This window comes from Streptopelia decaocto, assembly GCF_964273445.1.
Source record: "Streptopelia decaocto genome assembly, chromosome: 1".
Lineage (NCBI taxonomy): Eukaryota > Metazoa > Chordata > Aves > Columbiformes > Columbidae > Streptopelia > Streptopelia decaocto.
Window position 1 is genome coordinate 15,013,758 of NC_138663.1, and position 20,033 is coordinate 15,033,790.

Below are 20,033 nucleotides of genomic sequence, written 5' to 3' on the forward strand. Positions count from 1 at the left end.
AAGAGGCACCAACAGCAACATAAAGATGGATTATACCTGTCTCTTCCCTCCCCCACTACACTACAGACCATTGAATATGTGTAATTCTGAGGCCAAGAAAAAAAGATATTCCAGAGTACACTGAAAGCCATCAACATTCAGAAGGGAAAATATCTGTTCCACTGGGATACGTAGAAGTGGAATTAACATGAAAGTAGATTTGATATCTTCCACTTCAAAAAGGTAGCCTCTCCCCCTTTTAAGTAACAGCGCCAGGGGGCCAGCTTTGTCTTTAATTTGGCTGACGAGTCTTTTTTCAAAGAAAATAATAGGAAATAGAACATATTTTAGAATCCAAATGAGTTCTATGACTTACCATAAAGACCATTCTGCTAGAACTTTATCATTAGAAAGAATGGTGTTAGCTGTCTTAAAATATGTATCAGACTGCTTCATCCTGAAAACATTATAGTGGTATATTACACCACTAACCAAGTAAGGAAATGTATACTACAGGGACATGCTTTGCATTGTGCTCTGAGATGATGGAGAACAGGGAAAACACTCCTAGTTTTTATTTATTTGTCCACTGAAAAAAGGAAAAAAATTGACATGGGTAATGTATTGTGACTGAAAAATTAAAACATCCTGTTACCACAATGAAAAATGTAAATCAGAAGGCTGTATTTTTTCCCTTGTAAATGTCACACAGCTTCACATAAAGAAACTCGTAATTTGCAGTTTCTAATTAATATTAACTTATTTTTCTTTCTTTTTCATTCAAGGGGACACACTGCATTGACCCATGAAATAGATTATTTACTATACTGTAGATCAAAGTAACAGTTAAAATTTCCATTGGCCATCGACACGATTTCTGCCTCAGTTTCAGACAATGAACCTTTCAAAAGAGACTGATGCTACACATTTTACAACCCGAAGTAAGGATTCCAGAATTAAATAAATGGACACTTCCAGTCATTTCCACTGCAAAAAAGGAACTGCAGCAACTAGTCCTTTTTTCAGTTCCACAAGGTCTTCTCTTGCATGACAGTCATATAACTCTACCCCAGGGGGGAAAAAACTGCTTGAAAACAAAATGAAATTTCTTATTAAGAAACTCAACTCTCAGCTGCATTTTAAAATAAACCTAATGTTGTTCCAACACTCAAAAGTACTCAAAAATCGAAAATATATTTTCCTAATCAGAACATAAAAATTTCCTTTTCAACTGTAGCATAGAGTTACAGTACTTTCTGAAACAAAATGGTTTGCTGTACAGTAACACCAGTGCAATAATTGAATGGTTTCATATTCAAGTTTCATAAATAAGTTTTTAAAACGTGTAGCAGAAGTTTTTGTCTGAGTAGAAGAATAAGGATGTGTATTACATTCAATGAGATTAACAACATGGAAGTCTTACCAGTTAATGCCACTCTCACAAGTCCAAACAGTTCATTCCAACCTCACAAAAGTTAAACCTTTTTAAACTTTCAGGACTAATCCGTTCCGCTTTTTTTCAGGTATCAAGTGTTTTCATTACTTGAAATTTTTACCTTTGCTTACATTCAAAGAGTAATTTAGGTTGGATGACTGTGTGATTCAAACCGCCCCCTCTAAGTCATACCAGCTTCCAAGTTGTACCTAATGCCAAAATCAGGCCAGCCTGCTCAGAGCCTTTACGCAGGTGATTTCTATCTCCTAAGAAGACGACTCCATAACAACGCCTAACACTGTAGATAACCTGTTCAAGTGCCTGACCACCCTCACTACAAAGAATTTTTCCTAATATGTAACCAGAATTTCCCATTTTGTAACTCATGTACATTGCTTCTTGTCTCATCTCTGTGTATTTGCAAGTGGAGTCTGCCTCCATTTTCTCTCTTTGTGCTGAAGAGATCAAAAGTTTCCCCCTTTATTAGCCTTTTCTTCTTAAAAACAAACAGATCAGTTCTCCCAAGACCCCTCATCCACCATATGCTGCAGCTCCCTCATCCTCTTCGTGGCCTTTCACTGGACTCACTTCAGCAAGCAAGCAACTCTTGCACTTGGCAGTTCAGAACTGTAGGAAGTCCTGAAGGAATAAACCAGAGCCCTCGTTCTGCTCCCTACGCCCTTGGCTAATGTGGCCTGCTACGTGGTTTGCTTCAGCAACACAGGATCCACCACTGACTCGCGTTCAGCTTGTCTACCAGGACCCTTTGTGCCAAGCCTGTCATCAACCTTCACATTTTCAATTAGTTCCTCCTTATTCATAACCAGCCCGGCAAAGTGCAGCTCCAACTTGCGTCCTTGCTGAGACACACCTCACCCCATGCTGAAAAATTGTTCTCAACACACTCCAGAAATTGTCTTGACTGCATGTGCCTCATCAGAGCAGATATCAAGATGCTTGAAAGTCTCCCAGCTTTTTCCAGTTGTCAAACGAAGGTGCTTTTAATCTGTTTCTGAAATCAGCAGCCTGTAGCAGACACATACCTAGCATGATGCCCCCCTTGTTGGTCTCCCCTCTGACTCCACCCTACAGCAAAGACTCAAACATTTAAGCTCAATTCCTTTTCCCTGGCCATCCTTTCTCAAGTGCCTTTATCAGGCTACTGCTGCTCTCCAGGCATCTAAGCTATCTCACCACACCTTTCCTATCACAATGAGGTTGTATGGACTTCCAATTCCTGCTCTTTGCTCCCCATGCTGTATGTATTTGTATATGCCACTTGAGTCAGGTCTCCCAGTCACAATGATCAGAGAAAGCCTCCCCCTAATTCTGTCCTTCAGCCCCCTGTCCTTGCTGACCCCACTTTCTCACTGAGTTGTAGTCATCATTCCTGAAGATCCCACCTGGAATTCCTCCTCTGCTAGGTTACAGGAGCCTGTTGGCCAAGACGCTGGAAAGCTGGGTTCAGAAGTTCCCATCTTCCTTCCAAAAAGGGCTTGTGTTCAGCTTGGATACATTCAGCGCTCTGGCTCCCAGCCTGTTTCTGCCAACAGGCAGCATAACTGAGGTAAGATCGAACGGCAGCAGGGAGCTCCTAAACCTGGCTCTGCGGCTAAACCCAGTCTATCAAAAAACTACATCATAATTTCTCAGGTTTTGGCTAAACTCCAGGACAATGTTGCAACCAAGCTGAAACTATTCCAAACAAAAAGAAAAAAAAGGCAACACTTACTGGAAACAGTGGATATTTATATGCGCGGATAATACTGATACACAGATTCCCATTGCTTGGTAGGCAGCTCGGTTCAGCTGGAGCACGGCCTTACTGCAGCTCCTCATTTCTGGTATCTGAGCCACCTACTTGTATAGAAACTAATGGACCTAAAATTTCAACTGTACGCTAACAAAGAAAGTAACTACATTAACAGATTACTTATTAATAAAACAGAGGTAATGTTGATGAAAGGCAATACAAGTTACCTAAACACCACAATATTTTATTCATCACCTGTAGGTATTAATCTATGTGCAGTTAATAGCACATACAAAATCAGAGACAGGGATGATTTTTCCTGCTGAGACACTACTTCTCCTTAAGATCATCTCTCAGCAATTTGATTTTCATAGTATAGCTAAAGAATATATTTTGAAAGAACTTGCCCAGTGAAATGTTTTGAACGGTTTAATCTCTGACTCCATAAACACTTAAATACAGACAAACAATAATTTTCAAAGAACAATTTTTTCCTTGAGAACCTGTTTTTCAGAGACACAATTTTTCTTCAGTTTTATAATAATATATTATTACCCACTGTTCTGATGTTTTATTTTCCAGAAGATCTTATTAAAAAGCATGACACATCAACCAAAACTGCAATTGAATATGAATATCCTTACAGCTACAAAAAAACTCATTGCTTCCAGTTTTTATTTTCTAAAGCAGATCAAGAAACTCCCTCATCAGTGGGAAATCTTTATAAAAAAGAAACAAACAACCAAACAACCCAGCATTCAGAAATGCAGGCTATCCAGAAAGATGCTCTTACAACTCTGCCCTGGGATTACCAGTAAAATGATAATATCTTAAGATATTTGTTAGTAAGAATTCAGCTGAAATATCGTCGTTCTAAGCTTCAAACTGTTATCAATGGTGAAAAAAACTAATGAAAACGTTAATACATCTTACCTGTCGAATTATACTTTTTACACAACGGATGGGAAGGCCTTGATAATTGGACTTGATTATCCATTTTAGGAGATGATGTCCAAGTACTTCGAAGACCATACAGACATCTGGGATTTAATTAAGGATAATTTCCGAATAAAATTGTTGGTGAGACCAACACAAATGTTTGTGTACTGGCTATAGCAATCATCACCCTGTTTAGAGGGAAAACAGTTCCCCCTTAAACGAGGAAAACATGGTATATGCTTTGGTACTACATTTCAATTATATATAAACACATACAAAACCACAGTGAGCAAACGTAGAACAAATTAAAATTTAAAAAATTAACTATGCAAATTTTGTCAGTTACTTCTAAATATTAACAATAGTATTACGGTGGACAATGAAATAAGTAATTGTAAAAAGTAACAAATTTATTTTTTCTTTCTTCGAAACAGTTAGAAGTATTGATTTAGTCTATTATCTCTACTTTCTAATCTATTTTAAATTAAATGAATAGAAGGTTTTAACAACAAAAGACTGCAATAACAGTGTTCTAGAAAATAAACCATCATAAATATCTTTTTTATTAGGCTCAATTAAGAATAATTTGCCAACAAAGACTAAAGTAGTAACAGAATGGATCTCTTACCACCTACTGTTTTAACTACAGAGAATAACGGTAATCACCAAAGAACTCAGAAACAACAAAAATGCAGAACTCGGAAGCAACACGCAAAAAACACAAGGCCAAAAAGTTTAATTTTACACAGCACCTATTATTGGCCACCAAAAGAGGCCAACAGTAGATGATCAGGGAAGAGTATTAGGAAAAAAACAAGATGTTGGAACTTCCAGTGATTTATGGTTCAGGGGCTTTCTAAGTTAGAGATTCTACAGTTAATATACCTGGGTAGGTTGTCTTTCTATTGAGAAAACATTCAGATATTCAAGCTAATTGCAAGTTTTACCACTCACAACATTCTGACAAGAAATTATGCAATTAGATTATACTGAATTAATCCTCAGACATGAGCTTGGAACGACCTTAATGTCCCTGGAAATCAGAAAGAATGTTAAAATCTTAACTACATGATACTATAACCTTGCAAAGGATAATGAAATACAAATAACAGAAAATGAATTAATTGACAGATACTGCAGAAAAATCTGAGTGGATGAAATTAGACAGTCTGTGTATCTCGGAGATCATTCATAGGGAACTACACTGTTAGGGGAGAAATCTTACCCAACTTCTCTAAGTTTTATTATCTAGAGCCTTAGCAATGATCTTAGAGTCACTGTCTTGTGTCAAAATGAGACTTACCTTTGTCTATGGGTCTACCATCCATATTCTTCTCAAGTACATGTCTATATGCAGAAAACTATCTGAAGTTTTAAAATTACCTCCCCTAGGCTGGAGTTAGACCAAAGTTAAACAGTCTCAAGACTGGTCAAATTCAAAAGGTCCAAAGCACACTGTGAAGAACCATAACATTTTGATTGCTGCTACCTGTTCATCTCACTTCATGTTCCTTAATTCCTGTATTAGAGGAGACAGTGAACAGTCATTTCCCAACCATATCAATCAAGTCTACTCAGAATGTTATAAAACTCTGTTCCATTCAGAAGAGGAAATAGTCTTGGTTACTGTACCACACAAGCATCCAACAAACAGAAGTCACTAGTAAATCACGCATCCATCAAAAAGGATGAGCAGAGCACATTAGCTCTGCAGGGCTTATTAACTGAGCCCACGCAGTGAAATTGCAACGTTACAGCAACACAGATTGCAGAAAGGCAAGACACTGCAGCATTCAGAAAAGAAATTTAGGACACTCGCCCACAGTTCTTCAGACCACTGCTGCTGCAGACTCTCTGATTCACATTCCTGCCATTCCTTGCACTTACAGGAGCATTAAGCCTTGCCAGTAACCAGAATAGCTGAGAAGCAAGGAAGGGGAGAGCACTGAGAAGGCAGCGCAAGGAGGAATGACAGAGGCAAAGACAGGGAAGGCCAAAAGAAAGAGAAGCGATGGCTACCTGAAAAAAAGATTGCAACGTTTTGCTGGGAGGACTTGGAGAAACTCTGTGTTCAGTATTGGGGAGGCAACTGGGATGGTGAGAAGACATACAGGAAGCTCAGTGTTTGGAGTAGGTATGAGAAAATGGGACTATTGTCTTATTTACTATCCTGACCTGAGAAACTACCTGTAAGCCAGACTGGCCACAACAAAAAGTTTGGGTAAAGCTGTGCATTAACTATTAGGAAACCAGCCTTGCAAGCCTCAGGATCTTCCTACAGGACTAACATCCTCACAGCTGAGCGCATCCAAAAAGTCCTCCAGCAAAACTAAACCTGAAGCCCACCCAGCAGACACAACAGGAAACATTCTTCAAAACAGTTTGGGAAATGTCTGAAAGGGGGAAACTGAACTGAGAAGCAAAATTGAGAGCAAACATAACACAACATTAATCAGCTGACAGGCTTCAGTACTTGAAACTGTTTGTCTTGACTAAAATCCTACATATAACTATCTATCTATCTACAAACACACATTACAGGAGCATTTAGAAATCTGATTAAGGTTAAGGGCTAGTTAAGCTAAATGAAACAAGGCTCTGGTACCGACTTCTGGATGTTTCTCAGTCGCTTCTGGATTGGCAGCATTTAGGCTCTATGGTATTTAATTAATGCTGTATATTCTTTGGACATAAATTTATTACAATCATTATAATGTTTGATTGTGTCAGGAATGTTTCTTCTTTATTTTTTTACTTGTCTTTCCAAACACTTCTTTCATTATGTGCTTATCTGAATCTTTTACTAAAAATGCTGCATTCAAATAAACATGTATTAAGGCTCTAATAAATATCCAGTGCAGATGAACATCATCTACACTTACTGAAAACACTGAAGTGCTCAAGTTCGGGTATTCTGTTATTTCCTGAAGAAATCATAATTGTAACCTTTTAAAAATGTAGAAGTAGTTAAAAATTATCAGTCTAGTGTGGCATAGCACACAATGTTAAAACCCTTGTGTATATACACACTTATTACAGCTCTTAGGAGAAAGAATACTGTTTTCAGACACGCAGTGCAGGCCAACAACTCTGCACATTCCCAGCTCTTTGCTACATGGCTCTTGACAAGTTTCCCTGTTTGGAAGCTCCATGACATTTTGTGATATTAAGACATCCAGAGGATTCACCCACCCCTCTTCTGTCTTGCTTTAACTTTAAAATGTATTCTATAACCAATAAGCAAGCCTCTATGAAGCATATGTTGTTTTAATTTCCAGTCAAGGAACAGATATTTAGTGCCTTGCCCAAAGGAAGCTGAAAACAGCAGAGCATGGAAAAAAACTCTAATTACTGTGTTGCTCTCAGCCTGTTAAACTCAGTTAACACTAACATAGCACTAACATGGCATTTTTAAAACGGAAACAAATAGCAGCAAAACATTAAAATCAGTTACCTGCTCCCTCCCAAAACCTCCACCGAAGATTATTTTTTTCTAGAAGATAAAAAGGAGTTGATAAAATAATCAATGCAACCAGACACTGCTCAAACAAGCAACGCAAATTAGGATGCACAACCTGTTCACAAGAAAACTCAAAGCATAAGATACCTGATATCGTATTCTCACTGGTGGTTAGGACTTTGACAGACTTCCAGCTGTAATTTAAATTTAAGTCCAGCATCAGCCCATCCTGACTACAGCACCTTTCTGAAAGCTGCACTTCCAGTAAGGCAGGAACATTCACCTTCCACATAAAACAACTCTGTACTGGCAGAGTTCAACACGAAGGTAAAGCTGGAATAAATCAATATCAGCTGTCCAGTTTTAATCTCCCAATACAAAGCTAGCTGAACCCTTATTTTTCACTAGTACACGGTCTCTTTTGGCTTTGTCTACTTAAGTGCTGTATTTCAAACAGATAAAGTTTGAATATGCTCTCAAAATATTATCACTAACGAAATTTACTCTTTGCGCTTCAAAATGGCTTTCACCTTTAATACAGATGTTTAGATACATGTACATCTTTGCAATAATTTAAGAACGTTACTGGGAAACTGCTCTGTTAAGCAGGTAAGAGTTATTTCTGTGTATAGTTAAGAATGCATTTTCATATTCCCTATTTCATATCAGTGTTTTACAATGAAAACAGTAAGTCAAAATTCCTGATTTCTAAAAATAATTTTAATTATTCTTCAATTGTACAGCTGTCAGCTGAAGACGTGAAGTGCTTTGGTCACGTTATTTTTTTGGTGAACATACTTAGACAATAGAGATATTCAGAAAATACTTAACAAGCAGATCAACTCATAAAATAAAATCTATTTTTTTGCAGCACAACAGCAGCACCAAGAAACCCTTAACAGGGTTCTTTGCTTCATTGTGTTAAGCAATTTCCTTGATCACAAACCATTTATATTGGGGTTGAAATTAATTTCAATTTGATGATAAAACCTAGAAAAAAGCAGGCTATGGTAACTTCACCTACATTCAAGCAGCTTTCTACCATGGTAGCCGACCACTGAAGCAACAGGAAACAAATCAAAACGGGACAAAGAGAAAGCTGTTAAGATGCCGTTCTGTTACTGAAAATACTTGTCCTCACACTCTCATTCTCACTTACCACAAACCCAAAGGCTTCATAACTAATGTCAAGAGGCAAATGGATGGGATGAAAACGGCTTGCACACTTCTCCCTGAAAGCACACTGCGTAGTGGGCATTCAGATTTCCCCACAGTCACCTCCTCGTCTGCTCTCCTGGAGGACCAGAGTCTGTGAAGGGCATGTTAACCTGAGCTGCTCAACACTGAGGCCACATCACCAACAGCAACTTAAGTGTTCAGCCCTCCAGAGCTTAACTCTCTGTCTGGTACTACGACACCATGAACAAGGAGATCTGCTATTAGGGCTCCAATCACAACAAGCACACACATAAATACCAGTTGTAAGAGTAAATGAAAGCATAGTAATAGAGTAAGCTGCTAAAAAAATCTAATTAGCAAGGATAACTCATTTTAGCTCAACTTGTGAAATCAAATATACTCATAGACCCAAAATTTTGCTTGAGAACAACATTCAGAGAACAATATCCATTCATATTTTACTTTGTCTCTCTGCCTGTTTCCTTTTGTTGTTTAAGGGCAGCATTCAAAGGTAAAGCTTTAAAACCTTCACCAAAAAAGAGGTTAACACCTGGCCAAAAGAGGATCACGTAAACAAGAGAAGAACCTCCATAACCTCACACTTCCCACAACAAAACAGAAACCAGCTTCTTCATGACACTGATGCTTTCTTTAATAGTCCAGAGCAAAACATATTTCCTGTAAGCCTTGGTTATTATAAACTATTCAGTAAAACTCCAGTTCTTAAGTAAACTAACTATCCCTAGTTCTAGCAGACCACAACAGGATTCATAACAGTTTTTTGGGTTTTGGTTTTGTTTTGGGGTTGGTGGTTGGTTGGTTGGTTTTGGTGGTGGTGTTGTTGGGTTTGTTTTGGTTTTTTGCATTGTGTTTAGAAAAGCTAAGCTACTCTCACTCCAGTACACACTGCATTGCTCTTTGCACCTACGTTTATTCTGGTGTTTCTATGTTACTTATTTAAAGTAAGACTAACCAGAAAAAAGCCAGAACTAAATGCTTACTTATCTTAGTAGGTCATTTTTAATGAAGATGCCACGTTTTCAAAAGGATACGAATTCCATTCATTCCAGAAATTTTGAAGTCATCAATTAGCTGTACAACCATATCCTTGTTGGGATCATTAGGGTCACTTTCACGAACCTAAACAGTGAATGTAAAGATTGACATTTTAGGAAAAAGAAATCACTTTAAAATACTAATTAGTTAGCTTTCCACATAAAGCTACACAATATTTTGGAGCTTCAGACATCATGGTTACACATAATAAGCCAGCTATCTATAATAGAAAAAAAATGTAAGAGAAGCTTAAAAATAATATTCCATTCCTTTTTTCAAAATTCATTATTACTATTATTATTGGTATTGAGCACTGTTTTGCATGAGTGATACTTACACATTTGAGCAACTTTATTTCATCCAAGGCTGTCTCTGTATAATGCTGGGCACTTTTTACAACCTTCATTGCAACAAACCTTTTCCCCCTTGAAAAGAGCAGAAACATTTTCAACACGTGCTCTGAACTAAAACAGGCATACTTTGCAGGTTGGTACATTTTAAATAGAATATTTCATAACCTAATGTATTCTGACAGAAAACACTGAAATTACACTTAAAACCAACTTTTAACAGTTAACAGCCTGATTTATTGAATATTTTGTCTTCATGATGCTAATGTCTTTAAAAGAGGAACCTGGTTACATGTTTTATTGTTCAGTCAAGGTATAATTATTTTTTTTTCATTAAAGACACAACAGAAATAAAAACATGAGCTTACTCTTGTATGTTCAAGACAACATGCAAATTCAATAAGCAAAGCTAATTTGTCAAAGAAAACAGATTTACACTTAGTTCTGAGAGCTTTTCTAAACTACGCCCTTAGCCAGGAGCAAAAAAAAAAAACCCTGCAGATATCTTTCCACATAAAATATAGCAAACATTTACATAACTTTATCATGCATGTGTAACAAAAGTTACTGCAAACAAAATAACATATTAAGAAAAAAGAGAATGGAAATAAATGGTTTTCTTACTGCATATCCCAGCATAGCCAGACCGTAGAGAAGTGTCCCCATCCTAACTTTCTAATAACATGATACCGGCCATTGAAAAGATCACCAATTTTCACTGGATGATAGCCTCCTTTCATTAAAAAAACAAGTAGAAAAAGAACATTCAGCAAACAAACAATAATTCCCAGGTTTTCAAGTAATTCTTATAGTATAAATTTTCCTCTTCAAATTGTCCTGTACTATAAATAGGAAATCTAAAGCAAATTTTACTCCAATGTTAAAAATTCTGCCTTACTTGGCCTGGAGGGAAAGCACTCACGTCCTGTAACTACTGTAGAGTTTATTCACCCTTCTCTTTTATGGCTTTTATCTGTGGTAATACTACCATCTGCTATTTCCCCAGTCTTATCTTCCACTTCAGAGAGTACAGGAAAGATCTACATTATTTCTTTATCTTATGTGAAGCTTCTCCAGTCAACATATTTTTGATGACTGCAGAATCTCAGAGATTGTTTTAATTCCCATTTGCTTTCTAGTAATAAAGGCAGCAATGAAATACTTCTTGAAAAAACCTTAAGAACTACACAGGCTCAACTGATGCTCCTCTGCTCGGCTCCTGACCCACAGCAGCAACATATTTTTGTCATGTCTGAGGTTTTCACAGTGAGGGAGACAGCAGGTAGCTATGGGCTTTGTCTGAACTGCTTTTTAATTACCAAAGTCTGTGGTCCTCACACCACTACACAGGTCCTCAAAAGCCCCATTAGGCAGAAAGGCCAACAGGACAGAGCAGCCTGCAGCTCAGGTTTCTAGGTGGTGTGAGGAGCTATAATGAATTTTTTACTTCCTTTGTATTTTAAGAGGCATTCTTCCTCCCAGTCAAACCAGGGAAGACAGTGACCACACAAGATTATTATTTAGACCTTAACAAAGTAATAATAACATCCACAATTTTGCCTAAATTGCACATAAATAATAAAGCTGCACCGTGCAACCCCCCAGGACACCACCAGCAGCAGCCTCAGAGCAGCTATCAAGGAATTGTCTCTTTTGCTCTTTCTCATCCTTCACAATGTCATGCCCCACTGTCCTCTGGCAGGATCCTCAGTTACTGACTATTCCACTTAAAATAAGGAAAACCTCAGACTATTTTCTTTAAGTTGCTATAATTGTCTTGAAATCCCCTGAAAGTCTTGTTAGAACTGGTGCACAGTTAAGACAACAATGTGAACTTATCACTTAACTCTTTGGATTTAAAACAGGGACCTATCTCTTATCTCCTTTTTATCTGTGGAACAGCAACATCAATTCTGGATATATTTGCATCATTTCTTTGCTAATAACATCTTTTGCCTTAGCAGAAATTTTAACAATTTGTGAACTTTTCTCAAATGCTTCCAGAGCAGCTTAATAATTTTAACACAATTATATGACAGAGCTATGAAGATCACCTATTCAATGTAACGATAAAGCTTAACCAATGTATTGCTTTAGATGTCGGTATGTCTAAGCTGAAACTCCAAAACCACACACACAGCTTCAACATTTTTAAGGCGTAAGTTCAGGCTTAGCAGGCACTTGCTGGTTTGCTCACAGCCTCAACCAAAATCCGACCCACCGGACACGGCCGCAGCTGCCCAGGCTGCACGGGCACAGCCTGGAACTGCTTGGACCTGGGCACCAGGGAAGCCAAACTCACAAGTATTCGCCTCGGCCAGCCCAGTCTGAACCAAGTGACAGTGACAGAGAACTTCAGATGGGCAGCACAAGTCCTGGTTCTGCAGCACTGGCTTCACGCACCCGCCATGTCCCGATTTACATCACCGCAGAGTGTCAAGAAATGAGTCTGTGTTCACCGGGCACAGCAACAAGTCTGAGCTGCACAGACAGACACATGGAGCTCAGTCTCTGCTCCCCCAGCCTCGCAGTAAGGTGTCCAAGTTTCACCTTTTCCACAAAAACTTTGCACAAATCTATGAAGACCCAGATACAAGAACAATCTTTAAACTTTTAACCTGTGAAAACTGTATACTGACTATCACACGCAATATTTCATTTCACAAATCATTGAGTATGCGGACACCAATGTTTTCAGATTAAAAAAGAGCAAAGGAAAAAGAAGGCCCTGGTTCAGGAGCCATAAAAGGGCATTACAGGACTGAGACACATGGAGCCAGGCCAGGACCCTGCTTGGGGGAGACCTGCCCTCCCTTCCATCACAGGGAAGGGAATGTTCATGACAAGCTGCCAGGACAGCCCATCTACCACCCTAAAAAGCTCCCCTCGTTTCCACTGCTGAATTGTATCAGCCTCAGCAACAATGTGCAACATCGCCAGAGGGAACTCCTTACTTTTCAAAGAAAAAACAGATCTGTTTTGGAACACATGATGGGATTTACACTCCAGGAAAGGCAGGGGGACACTGACTTACTTAGAGTAAGTGTTGACTATTACACTGTCTGCTTCATTTGCAAAAAGAGACGGTATCAGTCACATTATGAAGCACAAGTCTATTGCAGCTTCATTATTACAGAAATTTTGCTGAATAAACTCATAATTACAAATCCATACTGATAGAAACATTAACAACAAAATTTTAATTTTTCTATAAACTATCCCTGCAGTAACAGCTGGTGAAAATATTTAAAAATCTGAATAAATATAACCATTTTAAGATGGGTATTGACTGATTAAAAAAAAACAACCAAACAAAAAATTATTACTCTCTGGTTAATTCTTTCCATAAAACTCTGTCCAGGACAATGATGTGATAGATGTGACTGGAAGATTAAGAGAACATACAGCAACTTTACCTTTCCATAACTGAAAAGGTTTGCATTTGTGAAATGACTCAAGTCTGCTGACCTGAAAGCAAGAATTATGTAAAACACTTGCACATAATTCACTAGCATAGCATCATTTATTCTTATTTTTGTCCTGCACGTACCATTGCATGAAATCAGAGAGAAGTATGAAACTTCATTCTCTGTATAATCATTACTCCTTTTGCAAACAAATGTAATTAGAAAAATGGAAAAATACTTAACACCTACTTTGAACACCTCTCTATGATTTGCAAAACAGATTTTAAAATTCAACAATACAAAAATTTCTGGAATGTTTTACAATTTTCCTAAGTGTCTAGTCCTATTAAATCTTTCCTTAGCAGATACATGGCCCCAGATGTATATGAAAACATAATTTGTGCAGCCTTTTGCACTGCCAGAAAGATACAAGCGGGCGTTCAAATGTATAAAACAATGTCCAGAAGTCATTTTTTTGCACTAAACAGAATATTTGCTTTTTTGACACGTTAACAGCATAACATTCAAAGCCGAAGAATTTAAAGAGAGGTAAACATATGTTGCTAACAATAGTTTAGGTAAAGAAGTAACATATAAGTCTGCCTCTCTGCAGGCAGCTTTTGGCATACTTGTGCTTCAAAGGGTCAAAAATAATCAAAACCTTGGGATAGTTTCTTCCACTCACAGATAGGAAAGAGAACACTCTACAGAGGAAATCAGCCAAAGACACCGAAGTCAAGTTAATAAACTGGAGGTTGAGAAGTTATTTTAGTAAAATCTACATACTGCAAGAATAACAATACTATATAAGTAAAAGCCATCTTATTTTGGTCCCTACAGCATCGTCATAACTAATTATAGCAATACACCAGCATATGTTACAAATAGCAACAGTGGTTGCACATTCTCTGAGTATCTATACCTCAGAAGGTACTTTCTACTGTCCTAAGCCACAACAGAAGCAACTTTGGAAACAATCAGTTACCATTCCTGTACACATTACTCTCCAATGATTCATGTCAGCAACGTACTCATTTACAGGTTGTGGACAACTGGGTAGCAACACGCTTAGTTAAATGCATTTTAAAAACTGATGTAGTTACATGATGAATGTAATTACTTAAGTTCCTCACGATACAGAAAGTATTTCTAAATAGTAGTAACAAGAAAGCATCCTTGCAAAATTAGCTGGTTCAGAAAAGTTATGTACTTTTGGAAAAACAATACTGGTATTTGAAAATATACAATGTATAAGTGGCACTGCTGATAATGTAACAAAAAAAAAAAACCTGTCGTGCTGTTTACTGCATCACACACACAGAAAAGGCCTCTCTCTCAGCCAGCTAGCTCCATGCACTCAAGAAAGAGGGTCAGAAAAATGAGATCATTATTCCTAAATATCTCCTGAATGTATTGGTAATTGTAGCTGGCTAGTTCTATGTTTGTATAGGGAATTATTCTCTTTGTGAACGGGATGAATGGGAGACATCTCTAGGGGGCAAAGAAGATGATCAGAGAAGCAAAGAATTCCAATTATATCCATGACACAACAGGCTCTTGAAAAAATCTCCAAGTGTTTCAAGGCTTTTCAGAAAATAAGAAGAAAATAGCTTTGTTGTCTAAGTACCCCTCAAAAAAATCACGTAGTTGAACTTTCAGTATCTCCATTCCTTAAACAAATAAAGATTTGGAGAGAACTGAATGTAAATCCAGAGACACCAAGTGAAGTCATTTCACAGCCATGAACAGGCCCTGGAGGAAACCCCCAGGGAACAGAGGTCAGGCTGCTTCACACTGAGGGCTCCTACGGTCTCTTTCACATCAGGTGCTAATTCAAACTAATCATATTTCCTGATTAATAATACTATTATGACTATTTATTAACCACCATGTAACGTAGTAAAGATGTGAGCCCAGCACATAGCCACATACGCTCAAAAATAAAAAAATAAAAATAACAAAAATGCCCTTGCAATGGAAGTACCATTAACAGGTAGAATATTGAATGAATTTTAAAAACTAATTATATACTCCCTCATCAAAATTGCCCTCCTATGAAATTTCAGATTGGGGTTGAGAACAGATGAAGTATGCTCTGTGCCTCACTCAAAAATCCTGGGTGATAACATATAAATGAACCAAAGCTTGAACCATCTTCCATCCACTTCCATCGATTCAGAGCTTCAAGACCACAAGAAATGAGAAGAACAGAAGTTCCCTTTGATTTTTCAGGAAACCTGCAAGTATTCTTAGTGTAACATGTAGTTAATTTTAAAAGCATACAGATCTTACTACTGATTTGCTATAGTCACAGAGACTCTAGTTACACAGGTAACTTAGAAGCAGGCTATAAACTTAGACTATTCGTTGTGTGTTTTCTGATCTAGCTTCTCCAGATGGTGACATTTTGGAAGAGATACTGGAAGACAGACAACAATGGATTATTTGAAATTAAATGCAGCCCTTACTTTAGGGAAGAATTAAGTGAGGGCCCTGAAACGCTTAACCTCAAGGAAATACAGATGTTTACAAGTAAACAGATGTTTAAACAACAAATCCTTACTCACTGATGGAAGATGTTACAGATACCAAAAGAGTTATCTTAAGGAACGAATGTGTTGTAACAAACAATTTTAAGAAAATACAAAGATGCTTTAGTGACATGTTTTTCTTTGCTGCAGACTTCAATATTTAGTTTGAGTTTACTGTTTGGTTTTCACTACTGGTAGCTGTAAGCCACTTAAACATTTCAAATATCACATACAAACAAAACTTCTTACACCAAAATGAAATAATAATCACTTTCAACTGTTAAATCTGAAAATGCAAAACAACTCATTCCAGGCTGAGAGAAAGAATTCTTAAAAAAGCACATCTCCAGGCTTACACAGAAACTTCTGATTATATGACACCATCATATTTGACACAGAAGCTATTTCTTGATATGAGGAATACAGAATACCAGATATAGTCAGTGTGGATACAGTGCTTTTAGGCTGTTCAAAAACATTAATCTGAAGTGATAAAACTTTGACCTTTCCTAAAATTCACACCCTTGAAATCTACTATGATAGATAATCCAAAGTTGATAGACCTTTTGTATATGAGTTTTCATGTAAGTACAGTGTACGTTTTAACCTAATGGGATCAGATTCAGAACTTTAGCAGTGACATTAAAACAAACTTAGGTATTGATACCATTGTACTGCAGTCACATGTTTTTATGCATTTAATGGTATTTTAAAAATTAATATCAATAATCACAAAAATAAAGGAAATCAAGAGCTAAAACAAAGATGTAGAAGAGCCTCAAACAATGCTGAGGGCTACGAAAGACAAAATGCAAAAAAGAAGCGTGTAACACCTTGGGCTGGTGCAGGTGAGAGAAGGAAGGGAAAAAAAGATACAGATTAAAAAATAAATATAGTTGACGTTGTCAAAGGCATCAAGGTATTTTAGAACATTTTGGAGTGTGGGAGGGCTTGCTTGCTTTGTTTTGGATGTTTTTGTTTCTCTTGCAACTAACATCAATCACAAAAAGTTTCTTCTCTGTTCTTATAACCAGGACATCAGGAAGAAAACAGGGATACAATATTTGCATATTTATTGCAAAAGGTATAAATAAGCTATGGCTAAGTGAAAAAATAAAGCTGAAGACAACTATGCATCTGGACCTGAAATGAGCAGTTCATAATTCTTGTATAAATAAATTCCGTAATTAAAGATCAGGTCTTTAAAAACCTCCCAAGAACCAGACTTAAGACTTGCACAGCAATGTTCACCCTCACTGGCAGTGCTGAACTGCACACACCTTTACAGTAATCTGCGGGATCCTCTTGCTCCTCATCGTCGGACCCTAAAATCTCCTCCTCTGGCTCTGGCGGGGTCGGCTCCGGCAGGGGCGGAGGTGGGGGCGGGGGCGGAGGTGGAGGTGCAGAAGGAGCTTTCTGTTGAGGCTCTGGCCTGAAAATGAAAGAGAGAGCACATTTAGTAATACGGGGAAACCCAGACCTTTGGAGTGGGGGAAAAAACATCTCAGGAAACAAAGAAGTGAAGCATGTCTCACTTATATTCTCACTGTCATCTTCCAGACCACCTGGGGACCCCAGGGAGGCACAGACAGAGATGCCAGACCAAAAGCAGGTCTCAAGTGAATTTGGGCTTGACTTACTCACTGGAACAGCTTGTAAAAGATATATGAAGTATACAAGCAGATGAGGAAAAGCTTCTAGACTTCCTGATGAGTAAATGAGATATTAGAACTATCTTCTTGAGCATGACTGGGAAGAAATATTTTTCAGAGAATATCAAGTTATTCGAAAGCTCCTGCCTGCCAGCTGAAAGAAGAAAGGTCTCATTAGCACACAGCAAGAAACACTCTTCTTCTAGCAACACTGGCCCGCACCAGACGACTTAATCCACTTATCATCTGTAGCTCCTACCAAGACTATGGAAAGCTGTATCAATATACAAAATACTGAAAACAGTTATTAGCAAGAGAGAAAAATTAAACTTCCTAGGTAGCCTATGATGCACTGCCAGAACACACACAGCATGCTTCAATATGCACTAACTGGGAAAAAACAACAACAACAACAACAAACTCCACAAAACAAATAAACAAACAAACAAACAACAACAAAAACACACCAAAAACCAAACAAGAACAACACACACAAGTACCAAACAAAACCAAAACAAAACAAACAACCACAAACGACACACAAACAAAACCACCAAATCCCAACACGGCCGCCAACTAAGAGATGTTTTTCTGACTGTTTTGCATCTCCAGTTTAGGAGGAAAAAAAAAAAAAAATTATACTCTATTCTGAGAAAGGTTGTACCTGGTATTTCTGAACACCTACAAATTACATTTCAAAATTCTGAGTATTTTCAATACACTTAAAAACTGAAATGCAGGTTTGAAGCATATCTGTTTGTTAAATAATTAAGAAAGCCTTCTCCAAACATAGTTATTTTTTATATTCATACTTGTAGAAATAAAAAAGTATACTTGCCAAATAATATATTTGCAAAATACGTTTGCAAAGTAACTTAAATCATTTGCACCACCAAAAGCTGCTATAATTTGCATTTATATCTACTTCAAATCTAAGCCGTGAAAAACACCATATTAACAGTATTTTGTGATTCATACAACAAAAAAATACAAATCTACAATCTGCTAATTTTTCAGCTCCTAAAATGTAGATTCAAATACTGACTTGATTATGAGTAAAAACTATATTTATATTTATCCTATTCCTATAGTCCTCCTCCTTATAAATCCCTCCACCACTTTTTCTTTTTCCACACTGCAATTGTTCCAGACAGACAGAGCATTTGGAGTTGAGGAGTACGCAGTTGGTCAGAAATACATTCCACTGGCAACAGGCACCGCCTGCACAGCAGCTGCTTCTCTGCTTTAAAGGACATCACTGAAACTGCACACATGCCAAATTTATCTGCCTGCTACCCCTTCCAGATAATAACATTCTTCTAGTCATTCAGTAAATGGTCAGATTTTAAAAGGAATATTATGAACTACTTCATTAATGGTTTAAGTTATTATAAGAAAACTAATTGAAAAAATACATATATGTAATTTTTAACCACCTAACGCATAGGACAGAATATAAGAGAGAGAAGGGATTGTTTGCTGGATAAATGTTGTTAGGAAACAATTATTCACAGAAAGGGTTGTCAGGCATTGGAACAGGCTGCCCAGGGGAGTGGTGGAGTCACCATCCCTGGAGGGGGTTAAAAGGCGCATAGACAAGGTTCTTAGGGACATGGTTTGGTGCTAGTTAGGTTATGGTTGGACTCGATGATCCTGAGGGTCTCTTCCAACCGAAATGATTCTGTGATTCTGTAAACAAGTATGTTTCCACATGCTCCCACTTACATAACTTATGCTTTTTTTTGCCTTTATCTTTCCTCTTTTGTTCCCAACAGATATCTCTATATTGTACACTGCAAGGAGAGCAAACCGATACAGTGAATGGAAGGTAGAGCGCATTCTCTGAGCAGTTAATCTTACTACACATTGGATTTATGGCTCTTCAGTAGCTCAGTTCATGGTGCCAGCCAGCTGACGGCCCCACGCCGGCTCTGATGTTGGCAGAAAGCTTTAATCAAATAAATCAGTGTAAGGATCTACACGGCAAACCCTGAAACCTCCGCTGAGCACGAGACCATTTGGGATGCACAGATCAAGAACTATGAATGCTCAGAAAATCAGTAATGCTAATGATGAGCAAGAAAAATAAAGCACAGTAAAACAGCCTGCACTTCATCAATAGGTCTGAAAGCAGCGTGCCAGGTAACACAGGCACATCCCTTAGTGCTTGGACTCCTTTTGGACAGTACCAGCATTTTATTTAATTACGACCACTAGTTTCTGCATTATTATTTTGGTCACATAAGACGGTGCAAATATAGCACAACCTCGGGTAAGTTAGGGCGACGTGCA

At 37.7% G+C, this 20,033-nt stretch overlaps 1 protein-coding gene across 6 annotated transcripts in view; it reads right to left on the minus strand.

Annotated features, from left to right (window-relative positions):
• SRPK2 (SRSF protein kinase 2) overlaps positions 1–20,033 on the minus strand; it is a 142,216-nt gene that overhangs the window by 31,616 nt on the left and 90,567 nt on the right. For all 6 annotated transcript variants that reach the window (XM_082046947.1, XM_082046948.1, XM_082046952.1 and 3 more), the window contains 5 exons: positions 17,370–17,521; positions 10,776–10,884; positions 10,139–10,226; positions 9,798–9,885; positions 4,101–4,207 (listed from right to left, as the gene is read on the minus strand). In XM_082046947.1, coding sequence (XP_081903073.1) covers positions 4,101–4,207; positions 9,798–9,885; positions 10,139–10,226; positions 10,776–10,884; positions 17,370–17,521 — 544 coding nt within the window. The remainder of the gene's footprint in view (positions 1–4,100; positions 4,208–9,797; positions 9,886–10,138; positions 10,227–10,775; positions 10,885–17,369; positions 17,522–20,033) is intronic.